Below are 22,641 nucleotides of genomic sequence, written 5' to 3' on the forward strand. Positions count from 1 at the left end.
ATGGGGAAAAGAACACCTTCATGCCGATCTAGATCCCTCCGCTTCGCGTCGGGCTCCTGATCAGCATGTTGGTGTTTTTCCGCATAATGAGCGCGCTGCTGCACATTATCCATGAGAGACGTTCTGCAGAGGAGGGGTGTTTCACCGACGACAGGTGTTCTTACTTTTATGTAGCTGACGGAGAATTTTTACTTTACACGACACTGTTCAACACTTAATTCTGCTTTACTCTTTAACTAAACAACCGCGGATGTCTTGAAAGACTCTTTCGCTAAAGATTTTTGAAGATATCCGCGTTCTTGTGACACGTAAATACTGCGCTTCCTATTTTTTGGTGCGTTCACACCAGCAATGAACCGCTCCAGAGTTCGCAAGCGCTCCGAGACCACCTATTTTAGCGGACCAGAGTCCGGTTGTTTAGTTCACTTAAAGGTGACATGTCATGCTTTTCCGGTTATTGCCCGTCCCCTTGTGTGTTATGAAGGTTTTTATGCATGTAAACGGTCTGCAGAGTCAAAACCCTCAAAGTACACCATGTAGGGAGTAAAACTCTAAAACAGAAAATACCTCCCCAAAACGCCTCGTTGGAGATACGTCACTGTCTATTTGATTCTTCCGGGTACATCATGATGTCATATCGTCCCCGGAAAGAAATGGACCAATCCGTGGAGCCGTTACGTTACGCGGAGCCGTTACGTTACGCGGAGCCGTTACGTTAAGCCCCCGCTGATTGGTCCAAATTGACCAATCCACGGACTTCCTCACACTCAGTGCATGCAGCTCTGCTGATTTCTCCTCCCTGGCTGCAGGCTGATAACAGACAGTTGGGATCGCGGCAAAATTCTCTCTGCAGACCAGTGGCGGCCGGCCCATAGGGGCGCTAGGGGCGCCGCCCCACCTCTTGCCAGATACAAAATAAAAAAATATATATATATATTAAATAAAAAATATATATTTAAAAAAAATATATTTAAAAAAAATATATATTTTATATTTAAATTTTTAATGAACAAGGTAAATATCATACAATTAGTATCACAAAAATGTATAATCTACAATACAATCTCGTTTAAAATTGTGTTACGATGTCTAAAGTTACTGATAAGTCACCTGTTTCCTGCCTGGCCTTGCCCATGGCATTAGTTTATCATTACCGGGCAGAGCCCCCGAGCGAAACAGCAGCAACCAGCAGGTTGCAAAAGTCTCAATAGTAAACTGTGCCGCCAAAACATAATTTCAGCCAATCAGCGCCGTCAAATATTTTGGTCACGTGGGCGCTCACGTGGGCGCTCACGTTGGCGCCCATGTTGCTTACGTGCGTTGACGTGAGGAGTTGTTTTTTAGACTCGTGAGTGACCAAGGTGACGCAGTATTTGGATGAGAATGGTGTGCAGGTGGAGTCGCCGGAACCTCGGTCCGCCCAAGAGCTACTCTCCAATCCTTTTGAAAGGAGAAGTTTGGGAGATAAATTGATACTTAAAGACCTTGGACCGGACCAACCCGATTTTTATATATCACAGCAAGCTCGTGAAAAAGACAAAACGTATCAACAAGGCTTCTCACATGGCTAGCTGGATGCAAACAGGTAAATGCTATCTTTTGTTTCACATGCTTGCTCTTCAAACAGCCGGGGACAGATACGATCTGTTCAGAAACTAGACAAAAGTTAAACAAGTACAAACCACAGACTGTCTGTGTCATGGAGAATACAGTCGCTGCTTTATTTATGTCTGTAGGCCGTTGTTGTGAGTGTGGATGGTCGGAGCATATATAGCGTTAGCTCAGCCAAGCTCCATTCAGGGAACAAGCATTCTAAAAGGTTTTTCGCCTGCCGTCTGTCTGAAGACTTGTCAAAGCATTAATTCATGGTTTTTACTAACCGGTATCAGTATGTTGTTACGTCGGCATCATTTAGAAACGTGTATTACAATTTAATCACGGTAAAATATGTTCATGTTGTTGTTTTTGTAGCTGTAGCTCCCGAGCCAGTGCGTCTTGTTTGAATGATGCGAGTAAACACAGCTGGCAGCTGCGGTGAAACTCGAGCGACTAGAGCGATGCGATAGGAGCGTTTAGAGCGAAGCGAATATTCGCATCGCGTCTGGTCTGAACGCAGCATTAAAGCGAGCTCCGCGCTGCACTGGAAACGCGCCATTACATCACCAGAAGTCCTAATTTAAGGGGTCATTTCTCCCAAAAAAAAATGTTTTACTCACTCTATCAATAGCCCCACCAAAAATATTTTCCACCAGCCGCCACTGCTGCAGACCCATTCTCACAGCGTTTATCAACCTTTTTCTTACTCAATATCAAGCCACCCTTATTGTTTTGACTTCGGCTGTGACTTTGTGTGTGCTCAGGGTGAGTTTGGCTGTGTTTGGCTGTGTATCGCTAAACAAGGAAATCACACCTCCACGGAGCTTAGCGCGATTCACAACGTCCCGACTGGTCCCTACTAATCGGAGCACACTGGGCTCACAGGGAGGGGGGGCAAGAGCTGCAACGAGCCGTTAAGGACAGAGAGTGAATACACATACTTTACAGAGATGCTGTATGCGGAACCAATGTGAGTTTGGAAAATTGCACAGTATAAATCTATTCTAGTAGACCACAACAATGGAATTATGATCAGTGGAAATGGCCATGATATGTGACCTTTAAGAGATCTCGGACTGCGTTCACACCGACCCAAATGAACCGCACCAAGCGGCTAAACGCACCAGGGTTCGATTCAACCGGACTATACAAGGCAGGTGTGAACGCACCCTAAAAATGGTTACTGCTGCGATTATAAAGTTGGTCAACAGTCACTGTTGGCAGGGGTAGTCTGTTTCAAAATGTGAAGTGTTTTGTCAGTATATTTGAAATGATTGGGTAGGCTAGGTTAGCTAGCTATCGTACAACATATCTGCAAAAATATCAGAAGGAATCCTGGGATCACATTGTTACAATAAGCCAGTAACATTTAGCTATTATTTTAAATAAGTTTCCAGCTATGGTGTTCAGTGACAGTGACAGTTGGCCAACTTTATAATCCACCCCAGGTCTAGGTCCCCTCTGTGCAGGTCCGTCCCTGGCCAACATGAGGCCCCACGCAAAGTGATATGATGAGGCCCTCTGTTTCACGAGCGTCGACGGGGGGGCGTGGAGCCTCGCAGCAGCGAAACCGTGCTGCGCCACAATAATTGCGCCGAATAAGCGCATAGGTGCGCCGCATTTTCTGCTCAATTGAGGCACCCTCCGCAAGATGAGGCCCCCTCCGCAAGGTGAGGCCCCCTCCGCAAGGTGAGGCCCCCTCCGCAAGGTGAGGCCCCACGCACTCTGCATGATCGGCCTGTAAGGAGGGACGGCCCTGCCTCTGTGTGCATCTATTAAGTGTCCCCCGGTTCCGTTGGGTTTTGAGCTTCTTGCTGCGTTTTGTTAATTTGCAGCATTTCTTTATTTTCAGCGTTTCGTTTATGCAGCGATGTTTGTAAGCGCTGTGCATGTGATTTCAAGTTGGTGAAGATGTTTCTTCATTAGCATGTGTATTGGCACGTTTGTGTTTTTATAATTGCATTGTTTTTGAAAGTGCATTGTATGCGTTTCTTCCAACTGAAGTGTTTTTGGCCGTTGTATTGCGTTTGCCCCTGTCAGCCACCGTACATATGGAACCATAAAACCATAACCACTCTTTCCACAGTCTTTCATTCGTCCCTTGATTGAACACATTTTTGTTATAACCTAGACTGGCTTAGAAAAACACACATTATTTCATCATTTTATTGGTTTTATTGAATTCTAAAAAGAAACATGATGAGAAAGTGAAATATTTACAATGGGTCAGCAACAGAAATTATTACATGATGAATGCAGAACCAGTTAGCTGCACTTTATCCAAATGGAAGCACCATAAGAGAAATGTTAACAGACATCTGGGCCTTTAACACATATGAGTGTGTGTGTGTGTGTGTGTGTGTGTGTGTGTGTGTGTGTGTGTGTGTGTGTGTGTGTGTGTGTGTTGTTTAATTTAGGGTTCATGCTTGGGTTTTGCCGTCCCTTCTGTCAGGGGGCGTTGCAGGGAGTACCCAGCGATAGCAGTCTGAGAAGCTCAGGCTCTTGTCCACAGCACAGCTGGTGCAGTAGACGATCCCCAGAGCCAGCATTACTACAAGGAACACACACAGAGGCACCAGCAGGGCCACCAGGAGCCAGCTCTTGTCATGCTTCCGTTTCCCAGACCCCTCCCCTGCCTCTGCTGTGCCGCTGACGTCCTCTGCACTGTTAACCTTTGACCCCTCCCCAGTGGCTGACCCGTTTGCAGCTCCATGACTATCTTCTCTACCTTGTATCTTGGTTTCAGCCTCATTATCGATTTCATTGCCTGTGTTTGCTTTTTGCGTTGGGGAGGGGGCTGTCTGATACCGCTTAGGTGATTGGGCATCCCATTGGTTAAGGTGATTGTCTGACACATGTGCCATGTCAGGGGTGAGCACTTCAGGGGCTTCTGTCAGCCATTCAACATCAAAGTTGGTGTCAGCTTCAAAGTTTGGGTCTGGAGTGAACGAGGTGGACCAGAGAGTATCATGGTCAGGGTCCAAGGCAGGCATGTGAGCGAAGTCGATGGGGTCAGGGGTCAGAGTGGAATATTCTTCATCTTCAGGCGACGGCCGGCAGGTAAGCCCATCAGAATTCTGTGTAAAGCCGATATAACAGTAACACTGGTACCCTCCCTTGTAGTTGACACACTGCTGCTGGCAGGGCGCCTCTCCCTCACACTCATCTATGTCCAAACACTCTCCGTCACTTCCCACCTCGTACCCGGGGTCACACAGGCACTTGAACGAGCCCACTGTGTTTTCACAAATGCCGTCACAGCTTCCCTCATCTTGGCACTCGTCTGTGTCCACACACTCGCCTTCATCGTCCTGCTGGTACCCGGAGTGGCAGGTGCAGTGGAAGGTGCCCGGGATGTTGACACAGAGTTGCGGGCACGGTTGTTGCAGACATTCGTCTACATCAGAACACTTGCGGCCATCTGAAGCCATTTGGTAGCCGGGGGGGCATGTGCATCGAGGGCCCCGCTGCGTCTCCACACAGTTGTACTCACACCCCATCTCAAAACAAATGTCTTTGATATGGGGCTGGTCAGTGGGACCGGCGGAGTCAGCGGATAATTCGGGGAGGTCAGTTGAGCTCAGGGGATCGGGATCGCAGCCATAACCATCCTCGTCCAGCATGAAGCCCTCATCGCAGTAACAGTAGTAGTCTGTGTCTGTGTTCTGGCAGTGCTGATCACAGCCATGATCCCCGCTGCACCAGTCCTGGTTCTGTTGAGTTGAATCGGGCCCACAAAGTGGGGTATCCCTGGACCAGCCCACTGTCTCGTCGTCTCTCTCCATGCACAGCACCGTCTGCTCAGCACGAGTATCTGGGTCTGAGACGTCTTCAGGGCAGGGTAGAGAAGCCACAGACCCATAGGGCACATGGGTGAGCAGTGAGCTGACCAGGTGAAATGGGGTGGTGTAAACAGCTGGACCACTGCCCTCTTCCTCCAGCGGTGGACACATTCCTTTGTAGTTGTACTGGCAGACATATCCATCCAACGGTAGGGCGCAGGAGCCGTCCAGCCACCGGAAATTATCACTGCTCTCACGCCCCCTCTCTGCAGTGTGCACGGTCATGGCCACACAGCGGGGGGCCGCACAAGTCCCAGGGGCGTCTTCTCGGAGCCAGTTGGTGAACTGGCCGTCCTGGTCTCCTGTTGGAAAAAATTAAGAAAAGGACCAGGTCAGAAAAAGTAGAAATTCCCTTCTTTATAACTTCTAGATGTATTTCTAGCTACATCCAATTTCTCTTCTACTGTTTAGATCTTTATGACACATTTAAAGTGTTCCTTTAAATCATGATTAAAGCTGCTGTAGAATTTTCTGTTGGGAATTTATGGTGAAAAAAATATTGCAGTCTATGTGTTGCTGTCACCTTATGTATTATATAATGTTCCTTGGTTGGCTCTGTGTGAGGAGTGGGGGTTTCAGCCTGCATTAATGTCTGCCTCAGTGACTTTATTGATACCACCACTAGGAGGCGCCAAAGTCGGATATGACTCTAAATTCCACACAAATTGAATTTGAAAAGACTTATTTAACTTGCTAATATTTTCCGTTGCATGCCATTTTTTGCAAATATATTATCATACTATAATAGTCTACAGCTGTGTCAGACTCTATAATAGGAGGGGTTTACCACATTAGAATATCTGGTTTGTAATTTTAAAGATGAGTTGCCCTTTTATTGACATGTTTATATAATACTGTGAGCATCACAAACAAACATTCACATTTATAAAAATTCGGGTAAAGGCTCTAGATCAAACCCTAGTTAAATAAAACCTATTTAAACCTATAAAAACTATTTACATTGTTTGATACCACCAGACATGAGTTAGGACCATAGACTGTATATATAAATGGACGTAGTGTCCGTGACGTCACCCATAGGATTCTGCAGAGTTGCCGTGAAGCCCTTAGTGGGCGGAGTCGGACACTAACGGCTCGACTGTGACGTCAGAGTCTAATCCCGCCTGCTCCAAATAAGGGCAAAGAGGCGGAGCCGAGGCGGGACCTGCTGCCTCCGAACTGGAAGTAAACAGAGCTAGCTCAGGCTAAGAAGCTAAGATAACATGAAATACATGAATACCAAGTTACTGTTAACAGTGTAGTTCCCCTATATAAACGTTACATTCATAATCAAATGAGACAATCTGCAAGAGAATTAGCTATATTTTGTTATTCTTAATGCTTGTCATTCACACGTTGAGAAAAGACGGACTCCACCGCCCGGACCTAACGGAGCCGCAGTGGGCTAGCTCCGGGACGCCGGCTGGAGCTAGCCCCCTGCGGCTCCGTTAGCTCCGGCGGTCACCACTGGGATAATTGGGTCCCCTATTAACATTTGCTCCCGTTTAGCATTATGGGCGTCATAGCCATAGACTATAAAAGTCTTACCCAAGGCTGAATCATAAACTAAAATGTATATGTATGCATAAAGGGTTACGTCCTTAGCTGGCTAATAATAAATAATAAGCTAAGCTACCAAGCACACAAACACCTGCGAACGGGGTTAACATGTATAATATTGCCATTTTAGACTTCTTGGAAGTTCTGTTAGTACATTCAAGCGCACAGCACGACATTTTAATTGTCTGGTATTTGTAACAATATTCCCTAAAAGGCACAATCACCACGAACACGGCTAAAGCTAAAGGGTCAAGTACAGTACTATGACTAACTAACGTTGTAGCCTCTATGGTTGTAGCCTAGCAGAGTGGACAAGTTGCTGTTAGCTGACAGAGAGGCATGTACGTGTCCATCAACGTGACCACGCCCTAATTTATGCAAAAACGTTAAGACCTAATTATAAATAAAAGGGTCGTGTTAGAAAACAATTCACTCACAGATTCATAATCATGAAGGTGGAATCTAACTATATAGATAATAATATTTATTGCATCCATGGGTAGAAACATGTTTTTTTCTGCTGTAAAGTTGGGCATTTGGGGATCTATGGAAATTGCTCCTTTCTGCAGCCAGTCCCTAGCGGCCCATGTATGAACTGCAGTGTGTGGCACTTCCGTATTGGCTTCCCGGCTGTTCCCCAGAGTTGCCGCTTGGTTAGGACACATGTTTTTTTGTCACTTGGATAAACCAACCCTATAAATCAAAGCAGATTGGGGAGGAATCTGACTACGCTGGCCACATAACTCTTGTCTGTGCTAACTCAAGACCAAGGCAGACACTTTGAGTGATAAAAAAACAATCTGGCTTTTACTGGACCAGCTTTGTGTAATGACTAAATCAGCTTGCCGGTAGCAGTGAGGTCAAAAGGGGATTGAACTTCCAATGTCCATCTCTGTGAAACAAAAGTAGCTAATATAATAACCATCCAGTCAGTGCAGGCTCTGTAGTCTGGCCCGCACAAACTTTAACACCTTAAAGTGATTCAAAAGCGTTAAATAAAAATGATATATGGAAGTTTTAAAACTAAAATAGGCCTAATGGTTGTAAATACTGACTCAAAATAGGTTTAATTTAAAAAATAGGTTTAATAAAAGTTTGTTGGTCTACGTGTTTAACTAGATTGTACATTTCTAAAGACGCCTACGTCTAGCATTGTTTAATAAAGTGTTGTTTATGTTGGGCTACAAACTAATGAAGTAGGCAATTATCTATTGAATTAATAACAAATTAAGACTCAGTTCACTGACCCACATATTTTCCATTAGAGCATAGTCAAAAACTTTAAAGTAATTTCCCTGTTTGGGGTAATTTTGTCGCATCTCAGTTAAAGTTATATGGCTGATACAGTGATAAAGCTCAAAATAAGAAAAACTAAAAGGTCAAAGGTTAAAAAGGGGGGACTTTGCCTGTGACCCAGACGAATCCTCTGAGCGGCCTAGTGGATGAACACTGCCGGGGCTGTCGGTGCAGCCCGACCCAGAGACGCAGCCGGGCCCTGGAGCTCTCGATGGCCGACAGCAGCTCGTGGACCACGCTCGCTGCCTCCTGGGTGTGCATGGTTGCCAGGGTCCCACCTCGCTCCCGGCAGCTCCGCCCAGCCTCCCTGAAGGTCCTCTTCTGGAGGAAGACAGCGTAGCATCCTTCCTGGTGGCAGACAGCGTCTCTCTCTTCCAGCTGAGCCGCTGGCTGCTCCCCCTCCGCCTCCTTCAACCTCTGGCCCCGGCACACAGGAGCCAGACAGACCATCAGCAGCCACAGGACACTCAGGTGACCCATGGTGCTGCAACTACTACTGCTCCTGCTTCTCTTTTGCATCCTCCACCAAGACATGAGGTTTGAACTAAGCCAACATTCAAATAAATACAGTCAAAATAAATAAGCTAATAAAGCAAAATCTCCAATTTAAACTAAACCTGACAAAAGTACAATTAATTGAACAAACCGGAACTTCCCAAACAAAACTTTTTCTATTCTGTTAGTGTATTTGAATAAATAATCTGGTCCAATTTATCTTTTCCTCAAAGTAATCTGATGCAGATAAACCCCAAAACTGACATCGGATTACTTTAATTTACATTGGATTGCCCAATTATCCCTGCAGTAAAGAATCGGTCGATCTGTTCATTAGCAGACTTTTAGCATTGCAGCCACAGTTAAGCAGACTTTCATCAGATCAATTATGAGTCTAATAGAAACCAATGCAGTCCAGTGGAGTACCCTAGAAAGTCCAGTCCAGTCCAAAACAAAGTCCAGTGAAGCAGCAGCAGAGTCCCAGGATTGAAATTGTTGAATGGCCTTCAGCTGAATCCAAAAGAGAGTTAAATAAAGTCCAAATATGAATGTGATGAATTTCAGAAACCCTCTCCTGTATCTGATCCTGCTGGGGCTTTCTTGCCTCTGCAAAGTTGGCTTTCTGACTGAACCCTCAGAAAGAGAGAAGGATGGGGGAGTGTGTAATGAAGAGAGGGGCGGGGGGGGGGGGGGGGGGTGCTACGTAGAGGAAAAAGGAGAATTGTGTGTTGTTTTTTGGAAGAGGGGGCTGGTAAAATGCGAGTGTAAGGAAAGGCTAGAGGGGGTTTGACGGGGGGGGGGGGGGGGGGGGGTAGCAGAATTGAAAAGCCTCAGAGAGTTATGAAAACCATACGGCTCTATTCTGTCCCCCCATCTAGACGATGGCTTGAAACACACACGTGCACTCTCATAGAAACACACACACACACACACACACACACACACACACACACACACACACACACACACACACACAACACACACACACACACACACCACACACACACCACACACACACACACACACACACACACACACACACACACACACACACACACACACACACTCTCTCAAAGGCCCTACACATCCAACGTCTGTCGGTCTCTGTTGGTCTGGGCCTTTGTGTGCTGTCCCTTTCTTGTGAAGTCATCTATTCTCCCCACTGTTAATGCATTTACCACACACACACACACACACACACACACACACACACACACACACACACACACACACACACACACACACACACACACACACACACACACACACACACACACACACACACACACACACACACACACACACACACACACACACACACACACACACACACACACACACACACACACACACACACACACACACACACACACACACACACACTTCAAGCAGTGCACGCAGCACAGCATCCGCAGGAGTGGAAAGTGTTTGTCAGCTCTATGAGATGCATAGATTTGTCTCCCCCTTCTTCTTCTCCTCCTCTTCTTTTTCTCGTCCACCTCATGTCTGATTCTCCTTTCCCTGCCCTCGTCTAATTTTTTTTGGGTCGCTTAATTTGTTTCTGTTAATCTCATTCTTTCTTTGTCCCCTTATTTTATCCTTTTCCTCTCTCTTTCTTCCGTACCAGCTGGACGCTTTTACAGTCTAATGGAAAGATTATGGAACAGGAATAACTTTTGGACTGTGCATACGAGAGAGTGAGTTCATTCGGCTGTACATGTGTCTTAAGCATAAGTGTGCCTCAGTGTGTGTGTGTGTGTGTGTGTGTGTGTGTGTGTGTGTGTGTGTGTGTGTGTGTGTGTGTGGGGGGCTGCCACTCAGGGGCATATGGAGGAGAGGAAACAGGAAATGCCAGATGTGCATCAGCCTGACCTCTTAGTGGTTGGGGAGCAAAGACTTGGGGTACCTCCACTGATGTCATATGATCCGTCCACCCTGAAAGGTCAAAGGTTGGGTTTGGATTTTCCTAAGAAAAATATCATCTTTTTCTTTCTTCTTTGTATGCTGCAGGAAAGGCCAAAGTAGTAGTACATTACGCCAACTGCTGTGAGTGTGAGGATTTTAGCCCTAGTAATGTGGATTTAAGCTGACAAACAACTGGGCTTAAGAGTGTACATTAAGGTCTACCACACAAACAACTGTGGAACAATGCAAGCACCATAAGTGGAAAAGTGCTTGCAAACAAAAGTCCTTCACATAAATGCTCATCACGTTCTCTGTGGAAAGTGTGACCTGCCACAGCCTGTTTGAGTTCAGCTTGATGTCATTATTATATGCCGCTGCTTCTTCTTAACAGAGGATGATGAGATGGAAAAGTCCTGCTGCATGTGTAGCTCAATCAGATATGAGCCACAGACATTGTAAGTGATCGCAGTGTACAGCAGATGCGTCTGCTGGCTGTGGTATGTTGGTTTTGGCAGCGGGAGTATATACATTCAATCTAGTTATTTCCAGTTATGTAACGACCATCGGAACTAAGAGAGGGAACAAGCACAAAACCTCAGGATCCTGGAGAACCTAAAGAGCCTTTTGGCCTTGTTCCCCGCCTTGTTCCCCAACTCCTCCTCCTCCTCCTCCTCCTCCTCCTCCTCCTCCTCCTCCTCCTCCTCCTCCTCCTCCTCCGCATGTTATCCTCTGATTTTCTTGGTCAACCCCCGTCCTCCTCTCTCCCTTTCCTTATTTTTCTTTCACCCCCCGCGTTCCTTCTCTTTTCCCCCTTGCTCTCCCATTCCTTATCTTCTCCCTGCTCCCCCCCTTCTCTTTAGCTCTTATTATTTGGGCTCCCAAGTCAGCAATCTCTCCCCAGGATCCCCTGCTTTTACCCTCAAACCTCCCACACTTGGTCTGTTTATTCTATCATTCAGCCCCTCCTCTGGCTCATACTGCCACGCCCCCAGAGACACATTCCGCAAATGTAATTGATGAAACAGACAAAACTTCTCCTTTCCATCGCCCTGCACCCCCAGATCCCCTTGTTGACATTAATCTATCACAGCACCTCCAAGCTGCTCTCCCTCCAAAGACCTCTAATGGAACCTACAGATCCCTTGATTTTATATTCCCTAACTCCTGGGTCATACTCTACCTCCTTGACTCCTAGACACTCGCCACATATTGTTTCTGGCTCTGATATATTCTCACCTTCTAGCTTCCAAGGAACTGAACTGTAGCTTCCAGCTCTAAAGCCTCTCCATTTCACTTCAACTATTTTTCTAAAAGCTGAATAGCTGTTCTTGAATTGATGTTTTATGGTGGCCACTAAAGCACTGGAACCTTGATAAGACTTGAATAAACACTTGAGGCCCTTTTTTTCACTGAAAGTACATGTATTTGAAGCAAAAGGCTGAGATGGGATACAAAGGAAAAAATACGACTTTGTAAAACTTGTCATTTGACCACATTGAAAACAATAGGCTGCTGTTCTGAACGTCCACATTCAGACAGACACAAACCATTCCAGATACATTACTACATCTATTGTATTTCACTAACTCACTATTGCAGAAATGGAAAATACATTTGCTAGAGACTAATGTAGATTGATTAGTTCTCGAAGGCAAGTATAAAAAAACTGACGCTCTTTGGATCCAAAGACATATCATTTGAAAAAAAAGGATTGACATTATTAAGGCACCACAAATGAAACAGAAGATAAAACAGGTACAACTTATTAAAGGCCGTGTGAAAAAACCGTGTCCCCTGGTTATCACTTATTAATCAGAAAGCCAAGTCTAACCTTTCTATTTTTTTTGGTCTCATGTTGAATTTCCATAGTTTTTCTACAGAGTTTCTTCAGAGATTGTGGATATAACATAGCTTAACCCATACAGTATGCCATTGTCGGACCATTAAGGAAATACACACTTTTACAAGTAAAACATTTCTCTGTTTTGATTCTTAAAAGAAAACTTTATTTTCTTGACTTTGGCACTAAATAAAAAGGATTAGTGCAGGCTACAAGCTTCCTCACTGATGTCAAAGAAACTGCATTTCCTTGCTGTCTTGGGTCAGTGAGACTTGCACCAGTCAGGCCTATTGAACGGTTTGTGCCATATGAAATACAGCAGGACACGTCAGTGGTTCATTTTTCCCAACCGCTGGAGTCTTATGTCATGGACACACACACACACACACACACACACACACACACACACACACACACACACACACACACACACACACACACACACACACACACACACACACACACACACACACACACACACACACACACACACACACACACACACACGCACGCGCGCGCACACACACACACACACATACACACACACACACACACACACACACACACACACACACACACACACACGCACGCACGCACGCACACACTGAAGCAATTAGCTGCGGCCTTGTGGTTAAATAATAGAGTTTAGGCATGCCTGGTGATTTCTGTGGAGTGGAGGAAAAAGACGATACTTTCATCCACTTCTCCTACAAGGTCCATATGTTTCATCTTTCAGTGCAGACATGAATGCCCTCCATCCACACCCAGACTGTCAACAAATCCACACCACAAATATCTGAGCAGACTGGGGTCCCTGTCAAATGGATGAATCCAGAAGGCTTAATTCCCTGCCAGTTCAAATCTCCAGTTACTTGAACAATCACCTGAAAGAGATTCGAGACACTTGCAGCTTTTGAAGGTAGCTGCAACCTTTGTTTGCCTTCATTAACCTTTATTTAATCTTGAAGTAGCTTACTGACCATGCTTTTCATCCATGTCCTCATTCCTTCATGCTTAGTTTCACTCATGTTCACACCTGGGATCTACCCAGCACAAACATCGTCGTCAACCCGCTGGTTGACAAATTCAGATTTCAGATTGTCAACTGCCAACCAACTGGGCACCAAAAGGATTTGGAAAACGTGTGTCCAGAAGATGTAAGTTGTCCTAATTTACAAGCATTCCTGCATTGCATTCTTTAAAGTGGCATGGAGAATGGAAGAAATGAATATGTATGAACAGCTGCTACAAAAATGTCCACTTAGAAGTCATATGGCTAGTTTAAAACAGACATGGTTTTAATGGAAACTGTGGTGTCTAAAAGCATTTTATTTGCTGAGGAAAGACAGCAAAGGGTTTGGTGACACAAAAACATTTATCATCTGGACTGCAACTTGAGTTTGCTGCACATAAAGAATCACACATGTATAAACAACGCTAAGACAAACAGACAGAAAATCTCCAGAAAACGGTTATAAGTTTTTAAAAAGTGCTGAGAGGCAGACAGAGAGATGGAGAGAGTCTAATTCCTGACAGATTATTCCTTTACCAGATGATGGACTCAGCTTTTCCATATAAATGGCACATACACACACACAGACATCTGACACTTCTTTGTAGGTTACTTCACGATGGTCTACACAGTGTGTGTGTGTGTGTGTGTGTGTGTGTGTGTGTGTGTGTGTGTGTGTGTGTGTGTGTGTGTGTGTGTGTGTGTGTGTGTGTGTGTGTGTGTGTGTGTGTGGTAAATGCATTAACAGTGGGGAGAATAGATGACTTCACAAGAAAGGGACAGCACACAAAGGCCCAGACCAACAGAGACCGACAGACGTTGGATGTGTAGGGCCTTTGAGATAACCCACCACACGTATGACTTCTCTCTGCTCCATTTCCTCCTATTCTCTTAGGTTTTCTCTGCTTAAAACTCCCAGTTTGGACCCCACATCCACATTCCTCGGGTGACCTGACCCCAATTTTCACCGCGTGCCTCACAAAAAACTGTATATTCAGAGTGAAATTGCACAGAAAGATTAAACTGCCTGACTCAGCATCAGCAAAAGAAGGTTAATCATTCCCTGACCACAATGCTTAAGAATCTGCAGACCAGTTTTGTGCAGAGAAGGAGAATAACAGCCTGTTTTTATTTGCTCACTATTATTTCTGATGTCTTCAATCCACATGGCTGCCGAATCGGAGGTGGTTCAATTTAACCTCAGTGTAATTCTCAGGGAAAAACAGGGGAAGGTAAAAAGGTAATAGTTGCTTCTTGCAAAAACTGCTGTCAAGCTGGATCAAGAGCTGCAAAGTTCCCTAAATCCCTAAATTGTCTTTGAGCAGCAGCTGAAGACTTTGTTGTACGGGAAAGATCCCAAGTTATGACTGAGTTAAGATGTATGAAAGTAAAGCAGTGATAAAAAAGTCAGCAGTCTTTCGTTGAACAAATAACAGAAATAGAGAGAGGATAAGTCTGTGATCTTATTTGGTGCTGTGACACACCCACTGCTCAAACACAATCCATCTAGCTTATCATAAAGATAGAAAAACAGCTAGCCTGGCTCTGTCCAAAGCAGCTCTTAAGGTAACAAAATCTTCATGCCGGCACCTCCAAATCTCACTAATTATTCGACTCCTGGAGTTTCCGCTGGTTGCCAAGCATTTGCTCCTGGCCAAGACATAGTACGGCATAATAACCCCCCATAAAACAAACACAATGTCGTTTTTACGCTTTAGTTTTGATATGGATGAGATACTTACATGTTATTATAGTATTGAAAAGACGCTGTTAAACAAACTTCTTGATTTAAACTTCAGGAAAGATCCAGGTCCCACCCTGTTCTTAGTCTTTATGCTAAGCTAAGCTAACCGGCTGTTGGCAGATATTGGCATTGTTTTTCTAATCAAACTTTTGTCAAGAAAGCTGCTATTTACTAAAATGGCAAAAAGAAGGGGTTGATATGTGTTTTTATCAGGACCAGAATCTAAACTCCCAAAACTGTCATGAAATAAAAACCATAACATTTGTTTGTTTGCATCAAATTAATATAAATAAGTGAAATGAATCTATGGAACTATGGAAAAAAGAATGACAAAGTCTAGATCTGTATGCATCTATAGTCATCATTGTCTTCCCTGGGTTGTAAACAACGTTGTAATAATTGGCCCATCAGTCTGTCTCATAGATCTTAATTGTCCGACACAACCTCTCACCTCTCACTCTGAACCCTCTCTCCTGCTACTCCACATACTGACTATCCTTGGGGACACTAACGTTTCCCCCTCCTCCCCCTTCAGCTTTCCCTCTCTGTTCTCTATTTTTCTCTTCTGTTAAAGTATGTTGGCATTGCCTGTGTTGCTTCTGGCTTTAACATATTTTTCTCACAAGCCTGTCTTTCATAGCTTTATTTGTCCTAACAATGTGACTTTACACATCCGTCTCTCTCCACTTTGGTTCCCTTTGAGTGTTAGTTGGCCTCTGAGTCGGTGTTTCTGTCTGTCTCTCTGTCTGCAGATGTGTCTGTCTCTCCTGATGTCTCCTTCACCGTCTCTCCACTCTAACTCATTCACTTTCACAGTTCATCTGATTTTCTGTCTCTGCTGCACACACTTTCTCTCTCTCAGCCAGGCAGAGTTGTACCGGTGTTGTGTTTCATTACAGGAGGAAATATTTTCAACCATGCAGGAAATGTCTGACTTGCAAGAATCGTTCTCTTCTCATGCTCACACCCCGCACACACACACCCACACACACACCCACACCCACACCCACACACACACACACACACACACACACACACACACACACACACACACACACACACACACACACACACACACACACACACACACACACACACACACACACACACACACACACACACACACACACACACACACACACACACCACACACACACACACACACACACACACCACACACACACACACACACACACACACACACACACACACACACACACACACACACACACACACACACAAATGAACACACTTACTGTAATATGAAAATACTTTTTATTTGAAAACTGAACACGAAATGAATTTCCAGTCCCCATTTTTTTCTTTTTAAGAGCTGGAGTATATTTAATTTAATTTAATCTAGCATGCAGATGCTGCAGGGGCAGACAGGCTGCAGACGGGAATGGGACCATATAAAAAGGGGTCTGTCAGAGGGAATAAAAGCACCAGAAACAGCAGCAGCCCCATCAGATAGGAGAGGAGTATGGCTGATTTGTGGGGGTGTTGCAGGGCTGAGGTTATGTCAGGCAGGCCCTGACTGTTACAGAACGCATGGCACACAACTGGACCCACAATGTGACCTATCAAAAAACATTACAGATTGCATAAACTGTGTACTGTATAGGTAATATCTTAAGAAGTTAATGTGCATTCATCTCTCACCAGTTCTCATGAATATAAAGGCAGTGAAGGCACCAAACAAAGTTGTGTACAAGAACTGCGTCCCTGCAAAAGAATAGAACAAATAAGTCAAATTGATGACCTTGAATGTGAAATCAAAAGGATTGGATCTAATTGTATTTGAGAAAAGTACCATATTATAGTTTTAAACAGGTCTTCAAGTTATTATGTACTTCTTTACTTGAGTATTTCTATTTGTGTGCTACTAACTACTAATACTTCTAAATCCCAGAGGCAAATATTTGACTTTTACTCAGTTTTGGATGTGATTTTGATTCAGATAGATAATACCAAATATATTCAACAAATAATCTATCATACATTGGGTTGAGGTAAAAGTTGATGTATCCCTTGGTAAAATGTAGCTCCCTTGTGGGCCTAGTAGAAAAAAGCTTCTTATTTACACATTAACACATAGATAATTGAGTCTATTTTTAATATTTATGATACTGAAATGGGCCATTCTGAAGAATAAATACTTTAACTGTTTAACTTTAAGATGGTAATACCTTTATACCTTTTATATCAGTAACATTTGGAAAAATTGACCTTTACTTGCAACACAGTGTATATCATTGTTTACCACTAAGCGTGTGTGTGCAAACAAAGTTACGGAGATGACTTCTTTGCATTAGTAGAATTTTCCCACTCCTGCAGTGGAGATATTTACAAAAAAGTGTGTTCAAAATGTTGACAGACTAACACATTTCAATATGTATTGACAGAACCTTCATTTGAATTCATGTTCCTACATTATTACAACATATATGAGAGGAGTGTTTTACATAAACTGACCTGACACCATGAGGATGATACTCATACTGTCCTTGTGGAGGCGCCGTTGCTCTATGATGTGATGGAAATGGGCTAAAATGTTTAGGGCAAAAATAGACAAAAAGGTTTAAATCTTTCCAAAGTACAAAATAATTTGGTCATACCTGTTATAATAATATCATCACAGACCTTATTTTTTTTACACTACATTAAGGTCATTTGTAAATATGAGTTGTTTACAATCAGAAAACATGGTTGTCTCACCAACTCCGAAGAAGAGCGGAGCGATGAAGATGGCAGCGGTGGGTCCAGTGCAGGGCACCAGCATGGGCAGCATGGCCCCTCTGAACACCAGCTCCTCCGTCACTGGAGCCACCAGCTGGTTCCTGAGCCACACTGCATCTCTCACACACCACCTCCAAGACTGCACATCTGGGGGAATAAAGCCTCATGATGACTGACACAGCAAATGCAATGCAAGCACACATGTAAAACTCTCCAAACACGACAAAACATTTAGTAGACGCAAAGCATAACTCACCTAGGAGGGACTGCAGCTCCCCAGAGAAGCCTTTGGGGTTGTCCATCGCAGAGTGTACCAGAGGCCCCAGATAAAATGCCTTATGTTAAAGATAAAATCACTTGTTTATTACAGCCAGTGGAAGTATATAAAAAAGACATGCACATGGGAATTTAATAGAGGTTGTAAAGCCATGCTGTTAAGATTTGGAAATGTAATCTCTGAAATGTCAAAACCTACTTAGTGCAGCATAAATAAAATGCTTTAAAAGGAAAATAGATCCACAGACTAACTAAACCGAATACATTTTCAGACTTTACAGCTTTAACAGGTTATGAAAGATATGGTAGAAAAAGTAGTTTTTTGCTTTTATTATAGTCTTTGTTTTTTTAAATGTCTCAATGCAATTGGTGCAAGTCTTTGACACCTATTATGAAATCAACTGTGACAAAGTTTTCCATAGTCTAATTATTATTATTTTTGAATTGTCTCTATTGGTTGTATTTAGATTTAAGTCTTAAACATCTAGCAAAGAAGAAGTAACATCGTGTACTTGAAGCTTTATTCAAGGTTGGGACTCGCTGATGTACCATTGTTAGTATTAGCGGAAGAATGGCTGCGGGAACAAGACCCTCCAATCGGACTCCCATCAACTCCAACACGAATGCATTGACCTGGAGGAGCGTAAAGTAGTTTTATAAACACAGTTTTGACCCTCAAGTGATTATAAAGTTAAGCCAGTGTGAACCCAGGCTTAACCTCACAAAGCAACTTATGTATAGTGAATACGACCCCCGGAGTGAGGACACTTTCCTTCACCTGCACATTCAGGGTTCACTTTGGGAAGTGTCCTTGAGAAAGACACATAATCCTCTTAATTTTGACTGTCAATGACCTCTGACCTCCTACCTGAATGTGGCTCTACTGTGCTAGCTAGTGCTGTACTGTTTTAGTATAGATTGGACATAGTTAATACGTGTACAAACACTAATTTCCCTGTTTATGCACAACGAATGCAGTCTAATACATCATTCCAGAAATAAATCCTACATTAATGGAGGCTATGTTTGGTTTGTATGCAAACTGTTTTAGAGAGGGTTACATTTTGGAGGATGTACTTTGTACGGAAGAGGATTAGGGCCACATGATTTTTTTTGGGAGGATTTGAAAAAAAAACGTTTTTTTTTGTTTTGACTTTTTTCTCAGAACAAAAAAAAAAGTCAGAATTCTGAGAAAAAAGTCAGAATTCTGAGATTAAAGTTAGAATTCTGACTTTTTTCTCAGAACAAAACATTAATGTGGCCCTAATCCTGACTCTTCCGTGTCATGCTCTTGAACAGTACTGATTTGTCTCAGGCCATCTTTATTGATATAAATGGGGTCGACAAAGTTGTTCAGTATAACTCCTTAGAGGTGTTTATTGCCTGCAGTGCTCAGTAATTTTCATTCGATAAAGGATCAATATGCTTGTTGAATGTATTGAGAATAATCAGTAAGCTTAAAGTTATGGGATGTGTGTTTTGTTGTAGGTTTAATGGGTATTGCCTATTGAAGAATGAAATGGAAATAAAGTACTCAACTCAAATTCCAATTGCTTTACATTTGTGGCACTAACCAGATCATATCATTGGTGGTTGGATTCTCAGATGTTTGTTAGGATATTGGTTATTGCATTGAGCTATGGCCGACTGAAGAATTAAAGAATCAGATGAAGGGAACAGCATGTTTTGTTTATGTGTACTCACCCTGATATCAGCCCAGTGCATCCATGCTTTCACCACTGCCGGTGACAGCGCAGAGACCAGCAACACACTTGCAGAGCGACGCTTTATCACACTGGGATGATCCCTGCACACACATAGCAACAGTTTAAAAGTCAAGGGTAACAGCCTAGCCACAGCTCTGATGGTGAGTTGTATACCTGGGTAAGCTGCTTCTCCAGATGTACAAACTGCCAACGTACAGACAGGCGAGCAGGAGGCAGCTCAGCACACACACCCAACACCTCACATGGCTGTGCTCCACCTCCTCCTGGATTACAGGGCCATGTTCTGGTTCCAGCATGACCGAATAGAGGGTTTCCTATGATAGGTTCCTCAGGCAAACGACAGCTAACATCGGTTTGGTTTTGTCTGTCATTTTAGATTAGCAGATCCCTATGAAGTCCTGCGGAGTAAAGCTGATTAGCTCTAATACTCTCTGGGGAGGAGACATGAGACTCAGGTGTAAACACAATGTCACAGGCTGTAATTGTAAATGTTCTCCAAACACGTGTAAGGTATAAGGAGTGGATAAAAGAAGACCTGCTGTAAATAACATACTATCTTAAATATACATCAGCCTATTCATGGCTTGTTTTGATAGTGTACAGCTTGCTTGCAAAAATATGTTTGTCCACTAGGTAAGTTTATCAGAAGCTGGTAATTAACCTTACATTTTGCATTAACTCTTCAATTGTCTTCGTTCCCCCCCCCTTACTTTGGTGTTCGCGGTCAAATTTGACCGGTCCTGTTGCTATTACATTAACACAAAAACCATTAATCATCACCACATTTCATTTAACACCCTTTCAAACTGTAAATATTGTATCAGACTACAGTTATACATGAAAAACTGCAGTAAATATACAAAGAATAGACCCTGAACATGTATTGCGTTTGCCAGGTGTGATCCATGTGGGTGGAGGGGCACATAAGAGCGGGAAATGTGCAAATTGTTCTGTGTGTGTGTGTGTGTGTGTGTGTGTGTGTGTGTGTGTGTGTGTGTGTGTGTGTGTGTGTGTGTGTGTGTGTGTTTGTGTGTGTGTTTGATCTGATCCGGATGGTTACTAATTCCTTTTCTTTATGGCGGTAATTGTTGCCCGGGAACACAAAGTTGACTAAATCATCCAAAATTCAATGAAAGTGGTGATCAGCAATTTTACATTTTCAAATGTCTACTGTGAAGGATATCATAAAACCTTAATGCAATGTAAAACAAAAAAGTTATGATTGATGAAAGTAGTAAATCGGTCAGATTTGACCCGAAGACAACAGGAGGGTTAAATAATAATAAGATAATAAGTTTTATTATCTACTGGTGGTAAGTTTTTCAGCAATCTACTGCAAAAACTGCAACCCCAAAACAGCTAGAAGTTGTTTTCTGGTAACTATTATTATCATAAGCTTCATAAAAAAACACACACAAAATTGAGTTCCTTATAAACAGGTTTCTGGTTTTCCAAAATAAAAATAACTCAAAATCCAAAGACATAACCAACCAATATTTATGTCTCTTCAACACAATAATCAATATCATTCATCAAGTCTGCACCACATAAATATAAACAGCAACATCAGGGGTACAGTGTGTGAAAGTATATATATTTGGGATAAAAAGCAGAGTCCCGCTTTATCAGCACACTTCAAACAACATGCATATAGTAGTCAAAGTTCTGTGGATTAAGCAGGCACGAACATCCCAACCATACACATTATGGTTGATTTAAGGCATTCAGGGTCTGTGAGAACACTTTCAACATATAACATCAGAAAAACAAAACAATCAATATTGCAATAAGTGGAAATGTTTTTCGGGTTTCTAAGAATGGATTGTTGGCGGTCGTCCTTAACAGGCACCCTGTACTCTCAATACTGTGAGATTGAGTCCAGCTCATGACTTGTCACATGGTATTTGTACATCTAATATGTGTTGACATGTTATATCCAAATATGTTTTACTTATAGAAATAGAAATGTAAGACGGATATCCGCAGAAACAACAGAAATGACCAGGCACATTTTGACAAGCTCTTGTTGTGATGAGGAGAATATGTTCTCCATTTAACAAACAAATTGAATAGCCAGTGTTCAAAGAACAAACACACACACCAATGCAAATACACACAAAAACATGTGCAATAGATATACAATAATCTGAGGCATCATTTAAATAAATACAAATATGTGAACAGAATTAAAATAATACTTAAGACAGACTGAAACTTCAACATGAATATATATTACATTTCAAGAAAATACTTTCAAAGAAGGCACATTATGCGCCCCGTATCTTGTCTGTCCTTATAACGGGTTTAAACAGTTCTCCGGGAAAATAAAGGCACTACAAAACAAACGAGATGTGGAGCTTTCAGAACTGCAGAGTCTCAGTAGTAAAAACTATTCTCACTGGAGGACACATTTGTCTTTGCTGTTGTATTTTTGCCTCCTTGCCTCCAGACCGCGCTCCAGACGCTCATCTTCCTCTAATGCCCTGCAAACACAGATACAAACACATATAACAATATAATGAATATGACATTAACTCTTAATGTCTGCACCCTGACCTGTGTCAATGAAGTGATTGTAAATAAGGAATGAAAAAAGTACAAATACCTGA

At 43.0% G+C, this 22,641-nt stretch overlaps 3 protein-coding genes across 7 annotated transcripts in view; all 3 read right to left on the reverse strand.

The window, feature by feature from the left end:
- Positions 1-3,771: 3,771 nt before the first annotated feature.
- LOC117458769 (endosialin-like) lies at positions 3,772-9,388 on the reverse strand. The gene is made up of 2 exons (XM_034099427.1): positions 8,405-9,388; positions 3,772-5,740 (listed from the first exon to the last, which is right to left on the reverse strand). Exons 1-2 carry the CDS (start codon positions 8,826-8,828, stop codon positions 4,017-4,019), a joined length of 2,148 nt encoding a protein of 715 aa, XP_033955318.1. The 5' UTR covers positions 8,829-9,388; the 3' UTR covers positions 3,772-4,016.
- Positions 9,389-16,607: 7,219 nt separating this feature from the next.
- On the reverse strand, positions 16,608-20,328 carry LOC117459025 (CAAX prenyl protease 2-like). Its single transcript, XM_034099856.2, has 8 exons — positions 20,186-20,328; positions 20,010-20,112; positions 18,855-18,938; positions 18,286-18,364; positions 18,009-18,176; positions 17,766-17,837; positions 16,953-17,015; positions 16,608-16,870 (listed from the first exon to the last, which is right to left on the reverse strand). The coding sequence occupies exons 1-8, from the start codon at positions 20,326-20,328 to the stop codon at positions 16,650-16,652; spliced, it is 933 nt and encodes a 310-aa protein (XP_033955747.1). The 3' UTR covers positions 16,608-16,649.
- A 1,187-nt stretch (positions 20,329-21,515) lies between these two features.
- Positions 21,516-22,641, reverse strand: part of ehbp1l1b (EH domain binding protein 1-like 1b) — a 39,744-nt gene continuing 38,618 nt past the window's right edge. For all 5 annotated transcript variants that reach the window (XM_034098512.2, XM_034098516.2, XM_034098517.2 and 2 more), the window contains one exon: positions 21,516-22,515. In XM_034098512.2, the coding sequence (XP_033954403.1) occupies positions 22,428-22,515 (88 nt within the window). In that variant the 3' untranslated portion in view covers positions 21,516-22,427. The remainder of the gene's footprint in view (positions 22,516-22,641) is intronic.

Source organism: Pseudochaenichthys georgianus, chromosome 14 (assembly GCF_902827115.2).
Source record: "Pseudochaenichthys georgianus chromosome 14, fPseGeo1.2, whole genome shotgun sequence".
NCBI classification, from domain to species: Eukaryota; Metazoa; Chordata; class Actinopteri; order Perciformes; family Channichthyidae; genus Pseudochaenichthys; species Pseudochaenichthys georgianus.